This window comes from Protomyctophum bolini (genome assembly GCF_963924005.1).
Source record: "Protomyctophum bolini genome assembly, chromosome: 6".
Taxonomy (NCBI): domain Eukaryota; kingdom Metazoa; phylum Chordata; class Actinopteri; order Myctophiformes; family Myctophidae; genus Protomyctophum; species Protomyctophum bolini.
In genome coordinates this window covers 20,141,844-20,160,491 of record NC_137867.1, presented here as the reverse complement: position 1 = coordinate 20,160,491, position 18,648 = coordinate 20,141,844, and the positions used below count along the sequence as shown (strand labels likewise).

The window sequence follows — 18,648 nt, the reverse complement described above, 5'->3', positions numbered from 1 at the left end:
GAAAAAAATGACGAAATGACAAAAACGATGGGTTATAGCCCATGTTTTTGAAATTTTGAAAAAAAAAGTTATCCTCGTTTCTCATCATTTTGGACCATGGGCTGTAGCCCATATCGTACGGCATACTATAGCGCGCCGTTTTTCATCATTTTTGAGGATTTGAAAAAAATTACGAAATGACAAAAACGATGGGTTATAGCCCATGTTTTTGAAATTTTGAAAAAAAAAGTTATCCTCGTTTCTCATCATTTTGGACCATGGGCTATAGTCTATATCGTACGGCATACTATAGCGCGCCGTTTTTCATCATTTTTGATGATTTGAAAAAAATGACGAAATGACAAAAACGATGGGTTATAGCCCATGTTTTTGAAATTTTGAAAAAAAAAGTTAGCCTCGTTTCTCATCATTTTGGACCATGGGCTATAGCCCATATCGTACGGCATACTATAGCGCGCCGTTTTTCATCATTTTTGAGGATTTGAAAAAAATGACAAAATGACAAAAACGATGGGTTATAGCCCATGTTTTTGAAATTTTGAAAAAAAAAAGTTATCCTCGTTTCTCATCATTTTGGACCATGGGCTATAGCCTATATCGTACGGCATACTATAGCGCGCCGTTTTTCATCATTTTTGATGATTTGAAAAAAATGACGAAATGACAAAAACGATGGGTTATAGCCCATGTTTTTGAAATTTTGAAAAAAAAAGTTAGCCTCGTTTCTAATCATTTTGGACCATGGGCTATAGCCCATATCGTACGGCATACTATAGCGCGCCGTTTTTCATCATTTTTGAGGATTTGAAAAAAATGACAAAATGACAAAAACGATGGGTTATAGCCCATGTTTTTGAAATTTTGAAAAAAAAAAGTTATCCTCGTTTCTCATCATTTTGGACCATGGGCTATAGCCTATATCGTACCGAAACCAAATATGAGAAATGTATAACTTTGGCATGCTACTAGTCCTACATACTTGTTGTAAACTCCAAGTACTGGATCCTCGTCTGGTTTGACAGACAGGTAGTGTGTGCCGGCTGGGTGGTGTGTGACAATCCGGTTGAAGTATACCTTTGGTACGGCGACAGCGGCGGCGGGCCCGGGAGAACAATAACGCGACACGAGACAGTATCATACTAAAGGTTCACAAAGTTTATTACACACACACAGGAAATATATAGAGCTGGATCCCAATGACGTGACAGCAACACTTGAGACATAATAACCTCTGCAGCAAGTTGACCTTGCTGTCTGAGATGTCTCCCGTAGCTAACTATAAAGTATGCTACAGTTCAGGCAGTACACAATACATATCAAGTACATTGTGTACTCACATACAAGTACACAGCCATGGGCGATCAGATTATAACAGTGTGTACCCTCACAAGTTCACCACCATCATCTCTACAATCCAATCATTGGCTAAATTCACACTCTGTATGTGAATGGTGTGAATAATGTCCTTCACACAAATGAGACATACACATGGAGAGCAAGCACGATAAGTAGAGGCTGGTGAGCATATGGTACACCTTCAGTGTTGACGGTGGATAATATGGCGAGGCAGACATCACCATGAGTATGACTTGAAGCATACCGATATTGAATGTAGTTGCATTGCATGTTACACTCATGTTATTATGAATACCAGTTATTGTGACATTGTTAAGTTTTCACAAAAATAAATCACGAATACAGGTCAAATATAACCGTGACCTGACCTTTAACCCATTCTGACCTGAGATCACATAAAAAAATGTCTTCTACATCCTGACAGTTTTCTGAAAAAGCTATGTTTCTATGGCAGTCGTTCTTAGATTTTTCAAAAATAGCAGACCTACAAGCTCGTAGCGCGCCACTCGGTGGCGCACTATGAGCTTGTAGATCTGCTATTTTTAAATAGCTAAAGCATAAAGCTAAAGCATAAAGTCCATGTTTCTGATGTCAGGGGGGAGGGAGTTCCAGAGGTGAGGGGCAGAGCGGCTGAAGGCTCTTGAGCCCATGGTGGAGAGATGGGCTGGGAGGACTTTCAGGGTGAGGGAGGAGGCAGACCTGAGAGACCGGATGGGGATGTTGACGTGGACAAGGTCAGACAGGTATGGGGGTGCGAGGTTATGGATGGCCTTGAATGTGTGGAGAAGGATTTTGAAGTCGATATGGTATTTGATGGGGAGCCAGTGGAGTTGGTGTAAAACAGGGGTGATGTGACTGATGACAGGGGTTCTGGTGACGATACGCGCAGCAGCATTCTGGACTAGTTGGAGTTTATGGAGGAGTTTGTGGGGGAGACCAAAGAGAAGGGAATTACAGTAGTCCAGGCGGGAAGTGACAAGAGAGTGAACCAGGATAGTGGCACTGTGGGGAGTGAGTGAGGGGCGGAGGCGGTTGATGTTTCTGAGTTGGAAGTAGGCAGATCGGATGGTGGTGTTGATGTGGGTGTGGAATGAAAGGGTACTGTCGAGGACGACACCCATTGTCAGCGTATAGATCTATTTTCAAATAGCTGAAATATATAGTGCTGAAGTGGTTATGTGTTTTGAAGTGTGTTGTAATAATGGAGTTGGAACAACTGATGTTCAGGAGGCGGAGAAACACACCTTGACCATACCTTCACGCCATCCTCCGCCCTCCATGACAATCTACCTGAGCCTACTTTTACCCGCCGCCAGCCAGTACCGAAGCCATTTGCAATAATTTTAACAGTCAAGGGTGCTCCGCTTCCGTCTGCAAGATGCTCCATGTTTGCACCCACTGCGGGGGCGCCCATGCCCGCATCACCTGCCCCCAACACCCCACCAATCCCTCCAAACCCAGCTGACTCTCTCCACCCCCATCAACATCCCCGCCCCGGCCGCCACACTTTCACGCCACCCAGACCCCGCAACCGCCTGCTTCCTCCTCGGAGGCCTGAACTACCCCTCCACCCTGACAGCTGGAAATGTTTTTTGGGGTTTTCTGGCAGGACGCCTATTATTTTCCCTCCTGCACCGCCTAACCTGGCTCTCAGTCACCCACCAGTTTCTCCTCCGCGCTGCCCACGTCCCTAGCCACCACAACGCCATCGCTGACTCCCTTTCTCGCTTTCTTTTCCAGGAATTCAAGACCTTGGCCCCACACTCCGATCCCCTTCCGGTCCCAGTCCCTCCATTTTACGACATCACCTTCCCCTAGAGCATCCTCTCCACCACCTCATCCTCCAGTCCCAGCAATCCATCCTGCTGAGCATAGCAGACTCCACCCTCTCATCCTACCGGACAGCGTGGAACAACTTCCAGTCCTTCCACCTCCGCCACAACCTACACTTCCCTTCCCTCGATCTCCTCTCCCTCTCCGCCTACATCAGCCACAGCGCCTCTGCCCTCTCCACCCGTTCCTCCACAATCCGAGTCTACCTCTGCGGGATCAGTTTCTTCACCAAACTCCTAACCGGTTCACCCCATCCCTTCACTCAGCACCCCCAAATCCTTCTCCAACTCAAAGGATTACAGCGCGGTGAACGGCTCCCTCCTCGGCGCCTCCCCCTCACCATAGAGATCCTGGCCTCCTGCATCCATACCATCAGATCCGGCTACGCCAACCAAACCCTCAACTCCACCCTCGAATCCATGTTCCTCCTCGCCTTCTACGGCTCTCTCCGCTGCTCGGAAGTTCACAGCCGCCAACCGGAACTTCGACCCCGCAATCCACCCCTGCCTCTCCGACATAACCTCCCACGACCACGACACACTGGTCTTCACACTGAAACGAAGCAAGACCTCCCAGCATCGCCTAATTCCCATCTACCTCTTCCGCCTCAACTCTCCCACCTGTCCCTTCGAATCCCTGGCCAACCACGTCCGCCTCAGACAATCCCAGCACGCTCTCCCCCCGGACCCCCTCTTCACTGACGAACACGGAACCGTCGCCACCCGCGGCTGGTTCCTCCTCCACCTCCGCCAAATCCTCACCATCTCAGGCTACCCCGCGGAAAACTTTTCCGGCCACTCCTTCCGCATCGGCGCCCCCTCCACAGCCGCCAGCCGAGGCCTCCAGGAGCACACCGTCCGCCTGCTAGGTAGATGGTCATCCCAAGCATACCTGACCTACATCCGCTCCTCCCTCCACGACATCAAGCAGGCCCACAACTCCCTGGCCTAGTGGTCGCCCCAGTAGTCCTTTTTGGGGATCACGCCTCCAAGCGTACCGCGGGCTGACCGCCACGCGGTCACGCCTCCACGTGTACCGCGGGATGACCGCCACGCGACCCCCTCCCCAAAGACTTCAGGGTCGGCGACCCCCCCCCGGAACCCACGCCTCGCCCTCCTCCTCATCATCACTCTCCTCCTCATCACTTCATTCTTTCATTCAATAAAACCTTTAAACCTTCCACAATGGTGTGTTTATTCCAACTAGTGAAATGGAGTTGGAACAACTGATGTTCAGGAGGAGGAGAAACACACCTTGACCATAACTTCACGCCATCCTCCGCCCTCCATGACAATCTACCTGAGCCTACTTATACCCGCCCCAGACAACCCAGCATCCTCTATGCTTTTCGTATCCCGCCACCATCACCACCTCAAGACCAGCAGCATCTCCACTGCTCCATCTCTTCCATCTCTCCTCACCTCCTCCCTTCCTCACAGTTCCCACGGGGGGATCACGCCTCCAAGCGTACCACGGGCTGACCGCCACGCGGTCACGCCTCCACGTGTACCGCGGGATGACCGCCACACGACCCCCTCCCCAAAGACTTCAGGGTCGGCGACCACCCCCCCCAGAACCCACGCCTCGCCCTCCTCCTCATCATCACTCTCCTCCTCATCACATCATTCTTTCATTCAATAAACCCTTTAAACCTTCCACAATGGTGTGTTTATTCCAACTAGTGAACTAATCAGAATCTACAAAGTAACTCAAGTTTTCAAAAAAGAACTGTAGTGGCATAAAAGTACAATATTTGGCTAAGAGATGTAGTGGACTAAAAGTATTGAAAATTAGAAATAGTCAAATAAAGTACAAATACCTCTAAATTATACTTAAGTACAGTACATAAGTAAATGTAATTAGTTACTTACTTTACAAGTTTACATCACTGCACTACACAGGACAGTTTAGCTCCTAATTTCTAATTGTTCAATGAAGTACATTTACTTGAGTACTGTACACTAGCAAGACTTGACGGCAGACTGCTGGGCGAGCGCTGGCGCTTTGGCATGGTGGGGTCAGATCAACATGGAATGAATTATGTACTTCCCATATAAGGAGTATGTCTTGAGTGTACAGGGTTTGATGAGGTCAGATCAACATATGGAATGTCAGAACAGGTCAGCTCCATACAGTATATGGAAAGCTAAGGGTGGTAGCGGGGACAAGGTTTGATGAGGGCCCAGGTAGGGCTGGGCCTTAAGTTTCGGACCTGTTTTAAAAGTTTCGGGCCTGTTGAGAACTGAATGGACAAAAAGGGAGACATCGAAGAGGAATGATGGATGGGGAAGGATCAACAAATGGAACAGGTTCTGACATATATCCATATATGGAGATCTAAAGGCTCATACATAGTCTGGATTTACGGTGGTGGGGTGACCACCGAACTACAACATGACATCACGAGCCGCGGTGAAGAGCAAACCACCGCCACCGCTCCAGCCCTTCTCTCTGTTTTTACCACCGCTCAACGTTATTTCAGCTCCGGTGGTCAGCTCACCACTGGAGCGGTGGTCACCTCACCACCAAAAATCCAGACTATGAATAGGCCTTAAGGGTTTGAGGTAAGATGAGTTGCTGGCCAATATTGATGACACATTTACCATATATCCATCCCTGATGATGTCACAATGACCTGGGCACCTGGGGTGACCAGGGGGCTGATGTCACGATGACCTGGGGGCTTGCCTGGGGTGAGTGACTGGGATTGTGGGTTAGGTGTCAAAAATGCAAGGTTTCATAGACGATATATTTGACAATATTTCTAGGTAGTGAACACTTATTGTCTGTAGTCAAGATTGTCTGTACCTGGAGGTTTGTCATCAGATAGATGTAATGGCATTCTTTCTATACAGTATTTTCTTCCACAACCTGATTAATTCCAAATATGCACTCCTTTCCCCTCATGATACCGTCTTTAATGTTATGTGACACATTAATATTCATTGTACACACATCCTCAACTTATCCACCTTATTTATCAAAATAAATAAATAATAATAATAATTAGCAATGATATGGCTTTGTGATAAATGAACCTTGTGTCTCTATGAAGGAGGTATGGATGTTTGGATCCCTCCCCATTATGCTACTATAAGTCATTATTGCGAACCCAATGAGCACTTACTACGAGTAAGACGCGCAAACGCGGGAAGCGAACGCAGCTCGTACATATTTGGGTTTTGGACGTATAGCTGCTTTGGGGACTCCTTATATGGTGCCCCTTTTGTGCCCATATATGGAGCCGAGTGGACCTGGCCCCTTTTGTGCCCATATATGGAGCCGAGTGGACCTGGCCCCTTTTGTGCCCATATATGGAGCTGAGTGATTGCTGATGCAACACACTCCATATTTGGATAGCGGGAAAGACACACGGACAGACAGACAGACAGACACACACACAGACATGATCTGCTAGGTCTCATAGTAAGTGCTCACTGCGTTTGCAATGAGACCTAGCAGATCATGTCTGTCTGTGTGTCTGTCTGTGTGTGTGTCTGTCCCGCTATCCAAATATGGAGTGTGTTGCATCAGCAATCACTCAGCTCCATATATGGGCACAAAAGGGGCCAGGTCCACTCAGCTCCATATATGGGAACAAAAGGGGCCAGGTCAACATATACAGTAACAGCGGGACAGACAGACAGACAGACAGACATGATCTGCAGGGTCTCAGCTGCGTTCGCTTCCCGCGTTTGCGCGTCTTACTGGTCTATTGGCTATTAACTGCTATTAACGGTTATTAACTGCTACTTATGATCACTCAATACCAAACCATGTTGAATACTCAATACCAAACCAAACTGATGGGAGTGCTCCGATGTTTTTTACTCTTTTTTTGATAGTGATTGGATTCTGTTCATTTTCAGGGCAATTTATTCATATCAGTATAAATAATACTAAATCTAGAGCATTACTGTGACCTTTTGAGTGGAATTGGCAGAGTGAGAAAGTCCTCAGCCAAAGTCACTTCTATACCACTCCCTTGTAGCGCATCCTCAGCCTGTATCCTGAGTTCTGTAATGTCATCTTCATCCCCCTCCTTACGCAAAGCGCATGGCTTGTACCGCTGACTAAAGTGGTACAGTACCAATCTCCGTGCACAGCATGCCCGGGCCACTGCCGCAGCCATTTTAGGTGTACTGTGACCATGCTCCACTGCTTTCTCATGGTGCTCATCTCCCAGGGTGGCCTCGTGAACCAAAATGTCTGCTTTGTTGCACATACGCAATGGACCTTCTCCAGTGACTGAGCTACAATCCCCTAGAATGCAGACTTTCCTCCCGGGTATGGCCTCTTCCAATACCTCACTAGAAGACACCATACGTCCGCTCTCTAGTGTTACTGATTCACCTGCTTTCAGGCGCCCATAAAGTGGTCCTGGCTTCAGACCTATGGGGCATAAAAAATGGGATCAGGCAAACCATCCATGTACTGTGACTGCTCTTACAATCTGGCTGGCTTTAAAAGGTGCAACATTTTCAAACCACTAGATTGTGCATTTCTATAGCTAACTACCACCATGAATAAGCTGCACAAATTGCTTTTTTAATTACATTTTTGGCACTGATTCTTTGAATCGGACAACCACTGGTGATGTAGCCTGGTTTGCATTTGATTTGTGGGAGGAGGGATGCTACAAACAAATGACTGTCATAAGGCCATGGACTTGTCTTGGGCAAAACTAAACACTTTGTACTGACTGACTAACTAGTAAAAATAAATACTGGAAGTCATTATACCCAACTCCCGAAGCAGTGCAGTGTTGAGTCTCCCAGGCCGATCGTGCTCTTGAATGGAGAAGCCAAATGATGGGATACGGTGGTACAACCTGAAGGCCTTGACCACAAATCTCTTGTCCTCTAGGAGGTGGTAGCAGTCAGTGGAGGCATCAAGTGAAATGCTCCTCCCAGGACGCTCCTGAGGGTGAAGAGGACCATGTTCTGCTGTCATCTAAAGAAAAACAAGGAAGGAGACCAGATTAAAAACCATGAAGAACTGAGGCCAATTCTACAAATGCCTTCTAAATCAGTAGTTCTCACACTTTCAAGATTTTTCAAAATTAGCAGATGTATAAGCTCACAGTGTGCAATGCTGAAATCTAAAATGACACAGATGCCTTTCCCCGTCTCAATGGGTTAAATAAATCAACATAATAAACAGAAGACAAACACATGGAAAAATAACAACGTGGTATTCCATCACAATGCATGCAAAATATGTCCAAGCTGTGTAGCTGTTGTATTGTTGTTGTGAATTGTTGATTTTGTTGGTGAGTAGTGTTCATTTTATATTGGTTTTCTGTAGCTGTGTTGGTATTGTGTATTGATGTTATGTTGTTGTGGTGATAGTATAGAACCTGTGTGCCTTTCATTGGTCACATTGCGTATCGATTCATTTGTGGGCAACAGCCACCTTTGCATTGACTTTCCATGTAGTTGTGGCGCACACCGGTGTTACAACCCAGCCTAGGGGTCACCAGGTGTAACACAAAAATGGTCTCCCTCCTATAGTTCCCAAATATAATCAGCCAACACCAGTTGAAAAGTACCCGGGTCATAACAACCGGTTCTGGGAAACTGCTGATATGGCCAAGTTGGCCAACTTCACAATCAGCACTGCGTCATTAATACTTACACTGAATGTGAAGACGATTGTTTGGATGATGAATTGCATTTTTAGAGCGCTTTTCCAAGTGCTCAAAGCGCTTTACAATGGTTCATTCATTCATACATTGGGAGGTGAAGCGGCGAACAGTTGTCGCCAGCGACCTCACTTCCCACATTCACACACCAACCAAAAGGGGTTCCCGTCCAGAATGGATTAATATTCACCAAAACCAGAGCAGAACTCCCACCACGAGACTCTGGCAAGCAATACAGTTGCAACAACTATATTAAATGGCAAGTATTTCATACAGCTCAAGTTAAAACATTGTGAACTATCCGTTTAAGCAAAAGCATCAATGCTTCCATGTCGAAATATGTCCGGATTTCAAAATGTACTGGATTAACCCAATTTGGGCGGGAACCCCTTTTGGTGTTAGCATTATGTTATGCTTTAGCTATTGAAAAATAGCAGATCTACAAGCTCATAGCGCGCCACCGAGTGGCTCGCTACGAGCTTGTAGGTATCTATAAACAGAGTTTTGAGGGAATTCGTTTGCCTCCCGTATCTAAAAACAGTGTTTTGATGGAATTCGTTTGCCTCCCGTATCTAAAAACAGTGTTTTGATGGAATTTGTTTGCCTCCCGTATCTAAAAACAGTGTTTTGAGGGAATTCGTTTGCCTCCCGTATCTAAAAACAGTGTTTTGATGGAATTTGTTTGCCTCCCGTATCTAAAAACAGTGTTTTGATGGAATTCGTTTGCCTCCCGTATCTAAAAACAGTGTTTTGATGGAATTCGTTTGCCTCCCGTATCTAAAAATAGTGTTTTGATGGAATTCGTTTGCCTCCCGTATCTAAAAACAGTGTTTTGATGGAATTCGTTTGCCTCCCGTATCTAAAAATAGTGTTTTGATGGAATTCGTTTGCCTCCCGTATCTAAAAACAAAGTTTTTAATAATTTGCCAAAATAATTTGCCAAAATAATTTGCCAGCTTCTAACCATTATTTGACACTTTGGTTGTTGAGAAACAGCTCCTAAAACATTATTTGACACTTTTGGTTGTTGAAAAACAGCTTCTAACCATTATTTGACACTTTGGTTGTTGAGAAACAGCTCCTAAAACATTATTTGACACTTTTGGTTGTTGAGAAACAGCTCCTAAAACATTATTTGACACTTTTGGTTGTTGAAAAACAGCTTCTAACCATTATTTGACACTTTTGGTTGTTGAAAAACAGCTTCTAACCATTATTTGACACTTTGGTTGTTGAGAAACAGCTCCTAAAACATTATTTGACACTTTTGGTTGTTGAGAAACAGCTCCTAAAACATTATTTGACACTTTTGGTTGTTGAAAAACAGCTTCTAACCATTATTTGACACTTTTGGTTGTTAAAAAACAGCTTCTAAACATTATTTGACACTTTGGTTGTTGAGAAACAGCTCCTAAAACATTATTTGACACCTTTGGTTGTTGAGAAACAGCTCCTAAAACATTATTTGACACTTTTGCCTCCCGTATCTAAAAACAGTGTTTTGATGGAATTCGTTTGCCTCCCGTATCTAAAAACAGTGTTTTGATGGAATTCGTTTGCCTCCCGTATCTAAAAACAGTGTTTTGATGGAATTCGTTTGCCTCCCGTATCTAAAAATAGTGTTTTGATGGAATTTGTTTGCCTCCCGTATCTAAAAACAAAGTTTTTAATAATTTGCCAAAATAATTTGCCAAAATAATTTGCCAGCTTCTAACCATTATTTGATACTTTGGTTGTTGAGAAACAGCTCCTAAAACATTATTTGACACTTTTGGTTGTTGAAAAACAGCTTCTAACCATTATTTGACACTTTGGTTGTTGAGAAACAGCTCCTAAAACAATATTTGACACTTTTGGTTGTTGAGAAACAGCTCCTAAAACATTATTTGACACTTTTGGTTGTTGAAAAACAGCTTCTAACCATTATTTGACACTTTGGTTGTTGAGAAACAGCTCCTAAAACATTATTTGACACTTTTGGTTGTTGAGAAACAGCTCCTAAAACATTATTTGACACTTTTGGTTGTTGAAAAACAGCTTCTAACCATTATTTGACACTTTGGTTGTTGAGAAACAGCTCCTAAAACATTATTTGACACTTTTGGTTGTTGAGAAACAGCTCCTAAAACATTATTTGACACTTTTGGTTGTTGAAAAACAGCTTCTAACCATTATTTGACACTTTGGTTGTTGAGAAACAGCTCCTAAAACATTATTTGACACTTTTGGTTGTTGAGAAACAGCTCCTAAAACATTATTTGACACTTTTGGTTGTTGAAAAACAGCTTCTAAACATTATTTGACACTTTGGTTGTTGAGAAACAGCTCCTAAAACATTATTTTACACTTTTGGTTGTTAAAAAACAGCTTCTAACCATTATTTGACACTTTGGTTGTTGAGAAACAGCTCCTAAAACATTATTTGACACTTTTGGTTGTTGAGAAACAGCTCCTAAAACATTATTTGACACTTTAGGTTGTTGTAAAACAGCTTCTAAACATTATTTGACACTTTGGTTGTTGAGAAACAGCTCCTAAAACATTATTTGACACTTTTGGTTGTTGAGAAACAGCTCATAAAACATTATTTGACACTTTTGGTTGTTGAAAAACAGCTTCTAACCATTATTTGACACTTTGGTTGTTGAGAAACAGCTCCTAAAACATTATTTGACACTTTTGGTTGTTGAAAAACAGCTTCTAACCATTATTTGACACTTTGGTTGTTGAGAAACAGCTCCTAAAACATTATTTGACACTTTCGGTTGTTGAGAAACAGCTCCTAAAACATTATTTGACACTTTTGGTTGTTGAAAAACAGCTTCTAACCATTATTTGACACTTTGGTTGTTGAGAAACAGCTCCTAAAACATTATTTGACACTTTTGGTTGTTGAGAAACAGCTCCTAAAACATTATTTGACACTTTTGGTTGTTGAAAAACAGCTTCTAACCATTATTTGACACTTTGGTTGTTGAGAAACAGCTCCTAAAACATTATTTGACACTTTTGGTTGTTGAGAAACAGCTCCTAAAACATTATTTGACTCTTTTGGTTGTTGAAAAACAGCTTCTAACCATTATTTGACACTTTGGTTGTTGAGAAACAGCTCCTAAAACATTATTTTACACTTTTGGTTGTTGAGAAACAGCTCCTAAAACATTATTTGACACTTTTGGTTGTTGAAAAACAGCTTCTAACCATTATTTGACACTTTGGTTGTTGAGAAACAGCTCCTAAAACATTATTTTACACATTTGGTTGTTGAGAAACAGCTCCTAAAACATTATTTGACACTTTTGGTTGTTGTAAAACAGCTTCTAACCATTATTTGACACTTTTGTTAGTGAGAAACAGCTCCTAAAACATTATTTTACACATTTGGTTGTTGAGAAACAGCTCCTAAAACATTATTTGACACTTTTGGTTGTTGAAAAACAGCTTCTAACCATTATTTGACACTTTGGTTGTTGAGAAACAGCTCCTAAAACATTATTTTACACTTTTGGTTATTGAGAAACAGCTCCTAAAACATTATTTGACACTTTTGGTTGTTGTAAAACAGCTTCTAACCATTATTTGACACTTTGGTTGTTGAGAAACAGCTCCTAAAACATTATTTTACACTTTTGGTTGTTGAGAAACAGCTCCTAAAACATTATTTGACACTTTTGGTTGTTGTAAAACAGCTTCTAACCATTATTTGACACTTTGGTTGTTGAGAAACAGCTCCTAAAACATTATTTTACACTTTTGGTTGTTGAGAAACAGCTCCTAAAACATTATTTGACACTTTGGTTGTTGAGAAACAGCTCCTAAAACATTATTTTACACTTTTGGTTATTGAGAAACAGCTCCTAAAACATTATTTGACACTTTTGGTTGTTGAAAAACAGCTTCTAACCATTATTTGACACTTTGGTTGAGAAACAGCTCCTAAAACATTATTTTACACTTTTGGTTAGTGAGAAACAGCTCCTAAAACATTATTTGACACTTTTGGTTGTTGAAAAACAGCTTCTAACCATTATTTGACACTTTGGTTGTTGAGAAACAGCTCCTAAAACATTATTTTACACTTTTGGTTATTGAGAAACAGCTCCTAAAACATTATTTGACACTTTTGGTTGTTGAAAAACAGCTTCTAACCATTATTTGACACTTTGGTTGTTGAGAAACAGCTCCTAAAACATTATTTTACAATTTTGGTTGTTGAGAAACAGCTCCTAAAACATTATTTGACACTTTTGGTTGTTGAAAAACAGCTTCTAACCATTATTTGACACTTTGGTTGTTGAGAAACAGCTCCTAAAACATTATTTTACACTTTTGGTTGTTGAGAAACAGCTCCTAAAACATTATTTGACACTTTTGGTTGTTGAAAAACAGCTTCTAACCATTATTTGACACTTTGGTTGTTGAGAAACAGCTCCTAAAACATTATTTTACACTTTTGGTTATTGAGAAACAGCTCCTAAAACATTATTTGACACTTTTGGTTATTGAAAAACAGCTTCTAACCATTATTTGACACTTTGGTTCTGGTTATTTTGGGAGGCAAATTATTTTGGCAAATTATTTTGGGAGGCAAATTATTTTGGGAGGCAAATTATTTTGGCAAATTATTTTGGGAGGCAAATTATTTTGGCAAATTATTTTGGGAGGCAAATTATTTTGGCAAATTATTTTGGGAGGCAAATTATTTTGGCAAATTATTTTGGGAGGCAAATTATTTTGGCAAATTATTTTGGGAGGCAAATTATTTTGGCAAATTATTTTGGGAGGCAAATTATTTTGGCAAATTATTTTGGGAGGCAAATTATTTTGGCAAATTATTTTGGGAGGCAAATTATTTTGGCAAATTATTTTGGGAGGCAAATTATTTTGGGAGGCAAATTATTTTGGCAAATTATTTTGGGAGGCAAATTATTTTGGGAGGCAAATTATTTTGGGAGGCAAATTATTTTGGCATGCAAATTATTTTGGGAGGCAAATTATTTTGGCATGCAAATTATTTTGGGAGGCAAATTATTTTGGGAGGCAAATTATTTTGGCAAATTATTTTGGGAGGCAAATTATTTTGGCAAATTATTTTGGGAGGCAAATTATTTTGGGAGGCAAATTATTTTGTGAGGCAAATTATTTTGGCAAATTATTTTGGGAGGCAAATTATTTTGGCAGGCAAATTATTTTGGCAAATTATTTTGGGAGGCAAATTATTTTGGGAGGCAAATTATTTTGGGAGGCAAATTATTTTGGCAAATTATTTTGGGAGGCAAATTATTTTGGCAAATTATTTTGGGAGGCAAATTATTTTGGGAGGCAAATTATTTTGGCAGGCAAATTATTTTGGCAAATTATTTTGGGAGGCAAATTATTTTGGCATGCAAATTATTTTGGGAGGCAAATTATTTTGGGAGGCAAATTATTTTGGGAGGCAAATTATTTTGGCAAATTATTTTGGGAGGCAAATTATTTTGGCAAATTATTTTGGGAGGCAAATTATTTTGGGAGGCAAATTATTTTGGCAAATTATTTTGTGAGGCAAATTATTTTGGCAAATTATTTTGGGAGGCAAATTATTTTGGCAAATTATTTTGGGAGGCAAATTATTTTGGCAAATTATTTTGGGAGGCAAATTATTTTGGGAGGCAAATTATTTTGGCAAATTATTTTGGGAAGCAAATTATTTTGGCAAATTATTTTGGGAGGCAAATTATTTTGGGAGGCAAATGTTTTTGGGAGGCAAATTATTTTGGGAGGCAAATTATTTTGGCAAATTATTTTGTGAGGCAAATTATTTTGGCAAATTATTTTGGGAGGCAAATTATTTTGGCAAATTATTTTGGGAGGCAAATTATTTTGGCAAATTATTTTGGGAGGCAAATTATTTTGGCAAATTATTTTACACTTTTGGTTATTGAGAAACAGCTCCTAAAACATTATATGACACTTTTGGTTGTTGAAAAACAGCTTCTAACCATTATTTGACACTTTGGTTGTTGAGAAACAGCTCCTAAAACATTATTTTACACTTTTGGTTATTGAGAAACAGCTCCTAAAACATTATTTGACACTTTTGGTTGTTGAAAAACAGCTTCTAACCATTATTTGACACTTTGGTTGTTGAGAAACAGCTCCTAAAACATTATTTTACACTTTTGGTTGTTGAGAAACAGCTCCTAAAACATTATTTGACACTTTTGGTTGTTGAAAAACAGCTTCTAACCATTATTTGACACTTTGGTTGTTGAGAAACAGCTCCTAAAACATTATTTTACACTTTTGGTTATTGAGAAACAGCTCCTAAAACATTATTTGACACTTTTGGTTGTTGAAAAACAGCTTCTAACCATTATTTGACACTTTGGTTGTTGAGAAACAGCTCCTAAAACATTATTTGACACTTTTGGTTGTTGAAAAACAGCTTCTAACCATTATTTGACACTTTGGTTGTTGAGAAACAGCTCCTAAAACATTATTTGACACTTTCGGTTGTTGAGAAACAGCTCCTAAAACATTATTTGACACTTTTGGTTGTTGAAAAACAGCTTCTAACCATTATTTGACACTTTGGTTGTTGAGAAACAGCTCCTAAAACATTATTTGACACTTTTGGTTGTTGAGAAACAGCTCCTAAAACATTATTTGACACTTTTGGTTGTTGAAAAACAGCTTCTAACCATTATTTGACACTTTGGTTGTTGAGAAACAGCTCCTAAAACATTATTTGACACTTTTGGTTGTTGAGAAACAGCTCCTAAAACATTATTTGACACTTTTGGTTGTTGAAAAACAGCTTCTAAACATTATTTGACACTTTGGTTGTTGAGAAACAGCTCCTAAAACATTATTTTACACTTTTGGTTGTTAAAAAACAGCTTCTAACCATTATTTGACACTTTGGTTGTTGAGAAACAGCTCCTAAAACATTATTTGACACTTTTGGTTGTTGAGAAACAGCTCCTAAAACATTATTTGACACTTTTGGTTGTTGAAAAACAGCTTCTAAACATTATTTGACACTTTGGTTGTTGAGAAACAGCTCCTAAAACATTATTTGACACTTTTGGTTGTTGAGAAACAGCTCATAAAACATTATTTGACACTTTTGGTTGTTGAAAAACAGCTTCTAACCATTATTTGACACTTTGGTTGTTGAGAAACAGCTCCTAAAACATTATTTGACACTTTTGGTTGTTGAAAAACAGCTTCTAACCATTATTTGACACTTTGGTTGTTGAGAAACAGCTCCTAAAACATTATTTGACACTTTCGGTTGTTGAGAAACAGCTCCTAAAACATTATTTGACACTTTTGGTTGTTGAAAAACAGCTTCTAACCATTATTTGACACTTTGGTTGTTGAGAAACAGCTCCTAAAACATTATTTGACACTTTTGGTTGTTGAGAAACAGCTCCTAAAACATTATTTGACACTTTTGGTTGTTGAAAAACAGCTTCTAACCATTATTTGACACTTTGGTTGTTGAGAAACAGCTCCTAAAACATTATTTGACACTTTTGGTTGTTGAGAAACAGCTCCTAAAACATTATTTGACACTTTTGGTTGTTGAAAAACAGCTTCTAACCATTATTTGACACTTTGGTTGTTGAGAAACAGCTCCTAAAACATTATTTTACACTTTTGGTTGTTGAGAAACAGCTCCTAAAACATTATTTGACACTTTTGGTTGTTGAAAAACAGCTTCTAACCATTATTTGACACTTTGGTTGTTGAGAAACAGCTCCTAAAACATTATTTTACACATTTGGTTGTTGAGAAACAGCTCCTAAAACATTATTTGACACTTTTGGTTGTTGTAAAACAGCTTCTAACCATTATTTGACACTTTGGTTAGTGAGAAACAGCTCCTAAAACATTATTTTACACATTTGGTTGTTGAGAAACAGCTCCTAAAACATTATTTGACACTTTTGGTTGTTGAAAAACAGCTTCTAACCATTATTTGACACTTTGGTTGTTGAGAAACAGCTCCTAAAACATTATTTTACACTTTTGGTTATTGAGAAACAGCTCCTAAAACATTATTTGACACTTTTGGTTGTTGTAAAACAGCTTCTAACCATTATTTGACACTTTGGTTGTTGAGAAACAGCTCCTAAAACATTATTTTACACTTTTGGTTGTTGAGAAACAGCTCCTAAAACATTATTTGACACTTTTGGTTGTTGTAAAACAGCTTCTAACCATTATTTGACACTTTGGTTGTTGAGAAACAGCTCCTAAAACATTATTTTACACTTTTGGTTGTTGAGAAACAGCTCCTAAAACATTATTTGACACTTTGGTTGTTGAGAAACAGCTCCTAAAACATTATTTTACACTTTTGGTTATTGAGAAACAGCTCCTAAAACATTATTTGACACTTTTGGTTGTTGAAAAACAGCTTCTAACCATTATTTGACACTTTGGTTGTTGAGAAACAGCTCCTAAAACATTATTTTACACTTTTGGTTAGTGAGAAACAGCTCCTAAAACATTATTTGACACTTTTGGTTGTTGAAAAACAGCTTCTAACCATTATTTGACACTTTGGTTGTTGAGAAACAGCTCCTAAAACATTATTTTACACTTTTGGTTATTGAGAAACAGCTCCTAAAACATTATTTGACACTTTTGGTTGTTGAAAAACAGCTTCTAACCATTATTTGACACTTTGGTTGTTGAGAAACAGCTCCTAAAACATTATTTTACAATTTTGGTTGTTGAGAAACAGCTCCTAAAACATTATTTGACACTTTTGGTTGTTGTAAAACAGCTTCTAACCATTATTTGACACTTTGGTTAGTGAGAAACAGCTCCTAAAACATTATTTTACACTTTTGGTTGTTGAGAAACAGCTCCTAAAACATTATTTGACACTTTTGGTTGTTGTAAAACAGCTTCTAACCATTATTTGACACTTTGGTTGTTGAGAAACAGCTCCTAAAACATTATTTTACACTTTTGGTTAGTGAGAAACAGCTCCTAAAACATTATTTGACACTTTTGGTTGTTGAAAAACAGCTTCTAACCATTATTTGACACTTTGGTTGTTGAGAAACAGCTCCTAAAACATTATTTTACACTTTTGGTTATTGAGAAACAGCTCCTAAAACATTATTTGACACTTTTGGTTGTTGAAAAACAGCTTCTAACCATTATTTGACACTTTGGTTGTTGAGAAACAGCTCCTAAAACATTATTTTACAATTTTGGTTGTTGAGAAACAGCTCCTAAAACATTATTTGACACTTTTGGTTGTTGAAAAACAGCTTCTAACCATTATTTGACACTTTGGTTGTTGAGAAACAGCTCCTAAAACATTATTTTACACTTTTGGTTGTTGAGAAACAGCTCCTAAAACATTATTTGACACTTTTGGTTGTTGAAAAACAGCTTCTAACCATTATTTGACACTTTGGTTGTTGAGAAACAGCTCCTAAAACATTATTTTACACTTTTGGTTATTGAGAAACAGCTCCTAAAACATTATTTGACACTTTTGGTTATTGAAAAACAGCTTCTAACCATTATTTGACACTTTGGTTCTGGTTATTTTGGGAGGCAAATTATTTTGGCAAATTATTTTGGGAGGCAAATTATTTTGGCAAATTATTTTGGGAGGCAAATTATTTTGGCAAATTATTTTGGGAGGCAAATTATTTTGGCAAATTATTTTGGGAGGCAAATTATTTTGGCAAATTATTTTGGGAGGCAAATTATTTTGGCAAATTATTTTGGGAGGCAAATTATTTTGGCAAATTATTTTGGGAGGCAAATTATTTTGGCAAATTATTTTGGGAGGCAAA

General features: G+C 39.5%; 1 protein-coding gene across 2 annotated transcripts in view; it reads right to left on the bottom strand.

Annotated features, from left to right (window-relative positions):
- Positions 1-6,694: 6,694 nt before the first annotated feature.
- Positions 6,695-18,648, bottom strand: part of LOC308316674 (zinc phosphodiesterase ELAC protein 1-like) — a 115,694-nt gene continuing 103,740 nt past the window's right edge. For both annotated transcript variants that reach the window (XM_080765378.1, XM_080765379.1), the window contains exons 4-5: positions 7,932-8,142; positions 6,695-7,581 (exon numbers count right to left, since the gene is read on the bottom strand). In XM_080765378.1, coding sequence (XP_080621504.1) covers positions 7,103-7,581; positions 7,932-8,142 — 690 coding nt within the window. In that variant the 3' untranslated portion in view covers positions 6,695-7,102. The remainder of the gene's footprint in view (positions 7,582-7,931; positions 8,143-18,648) is intronic.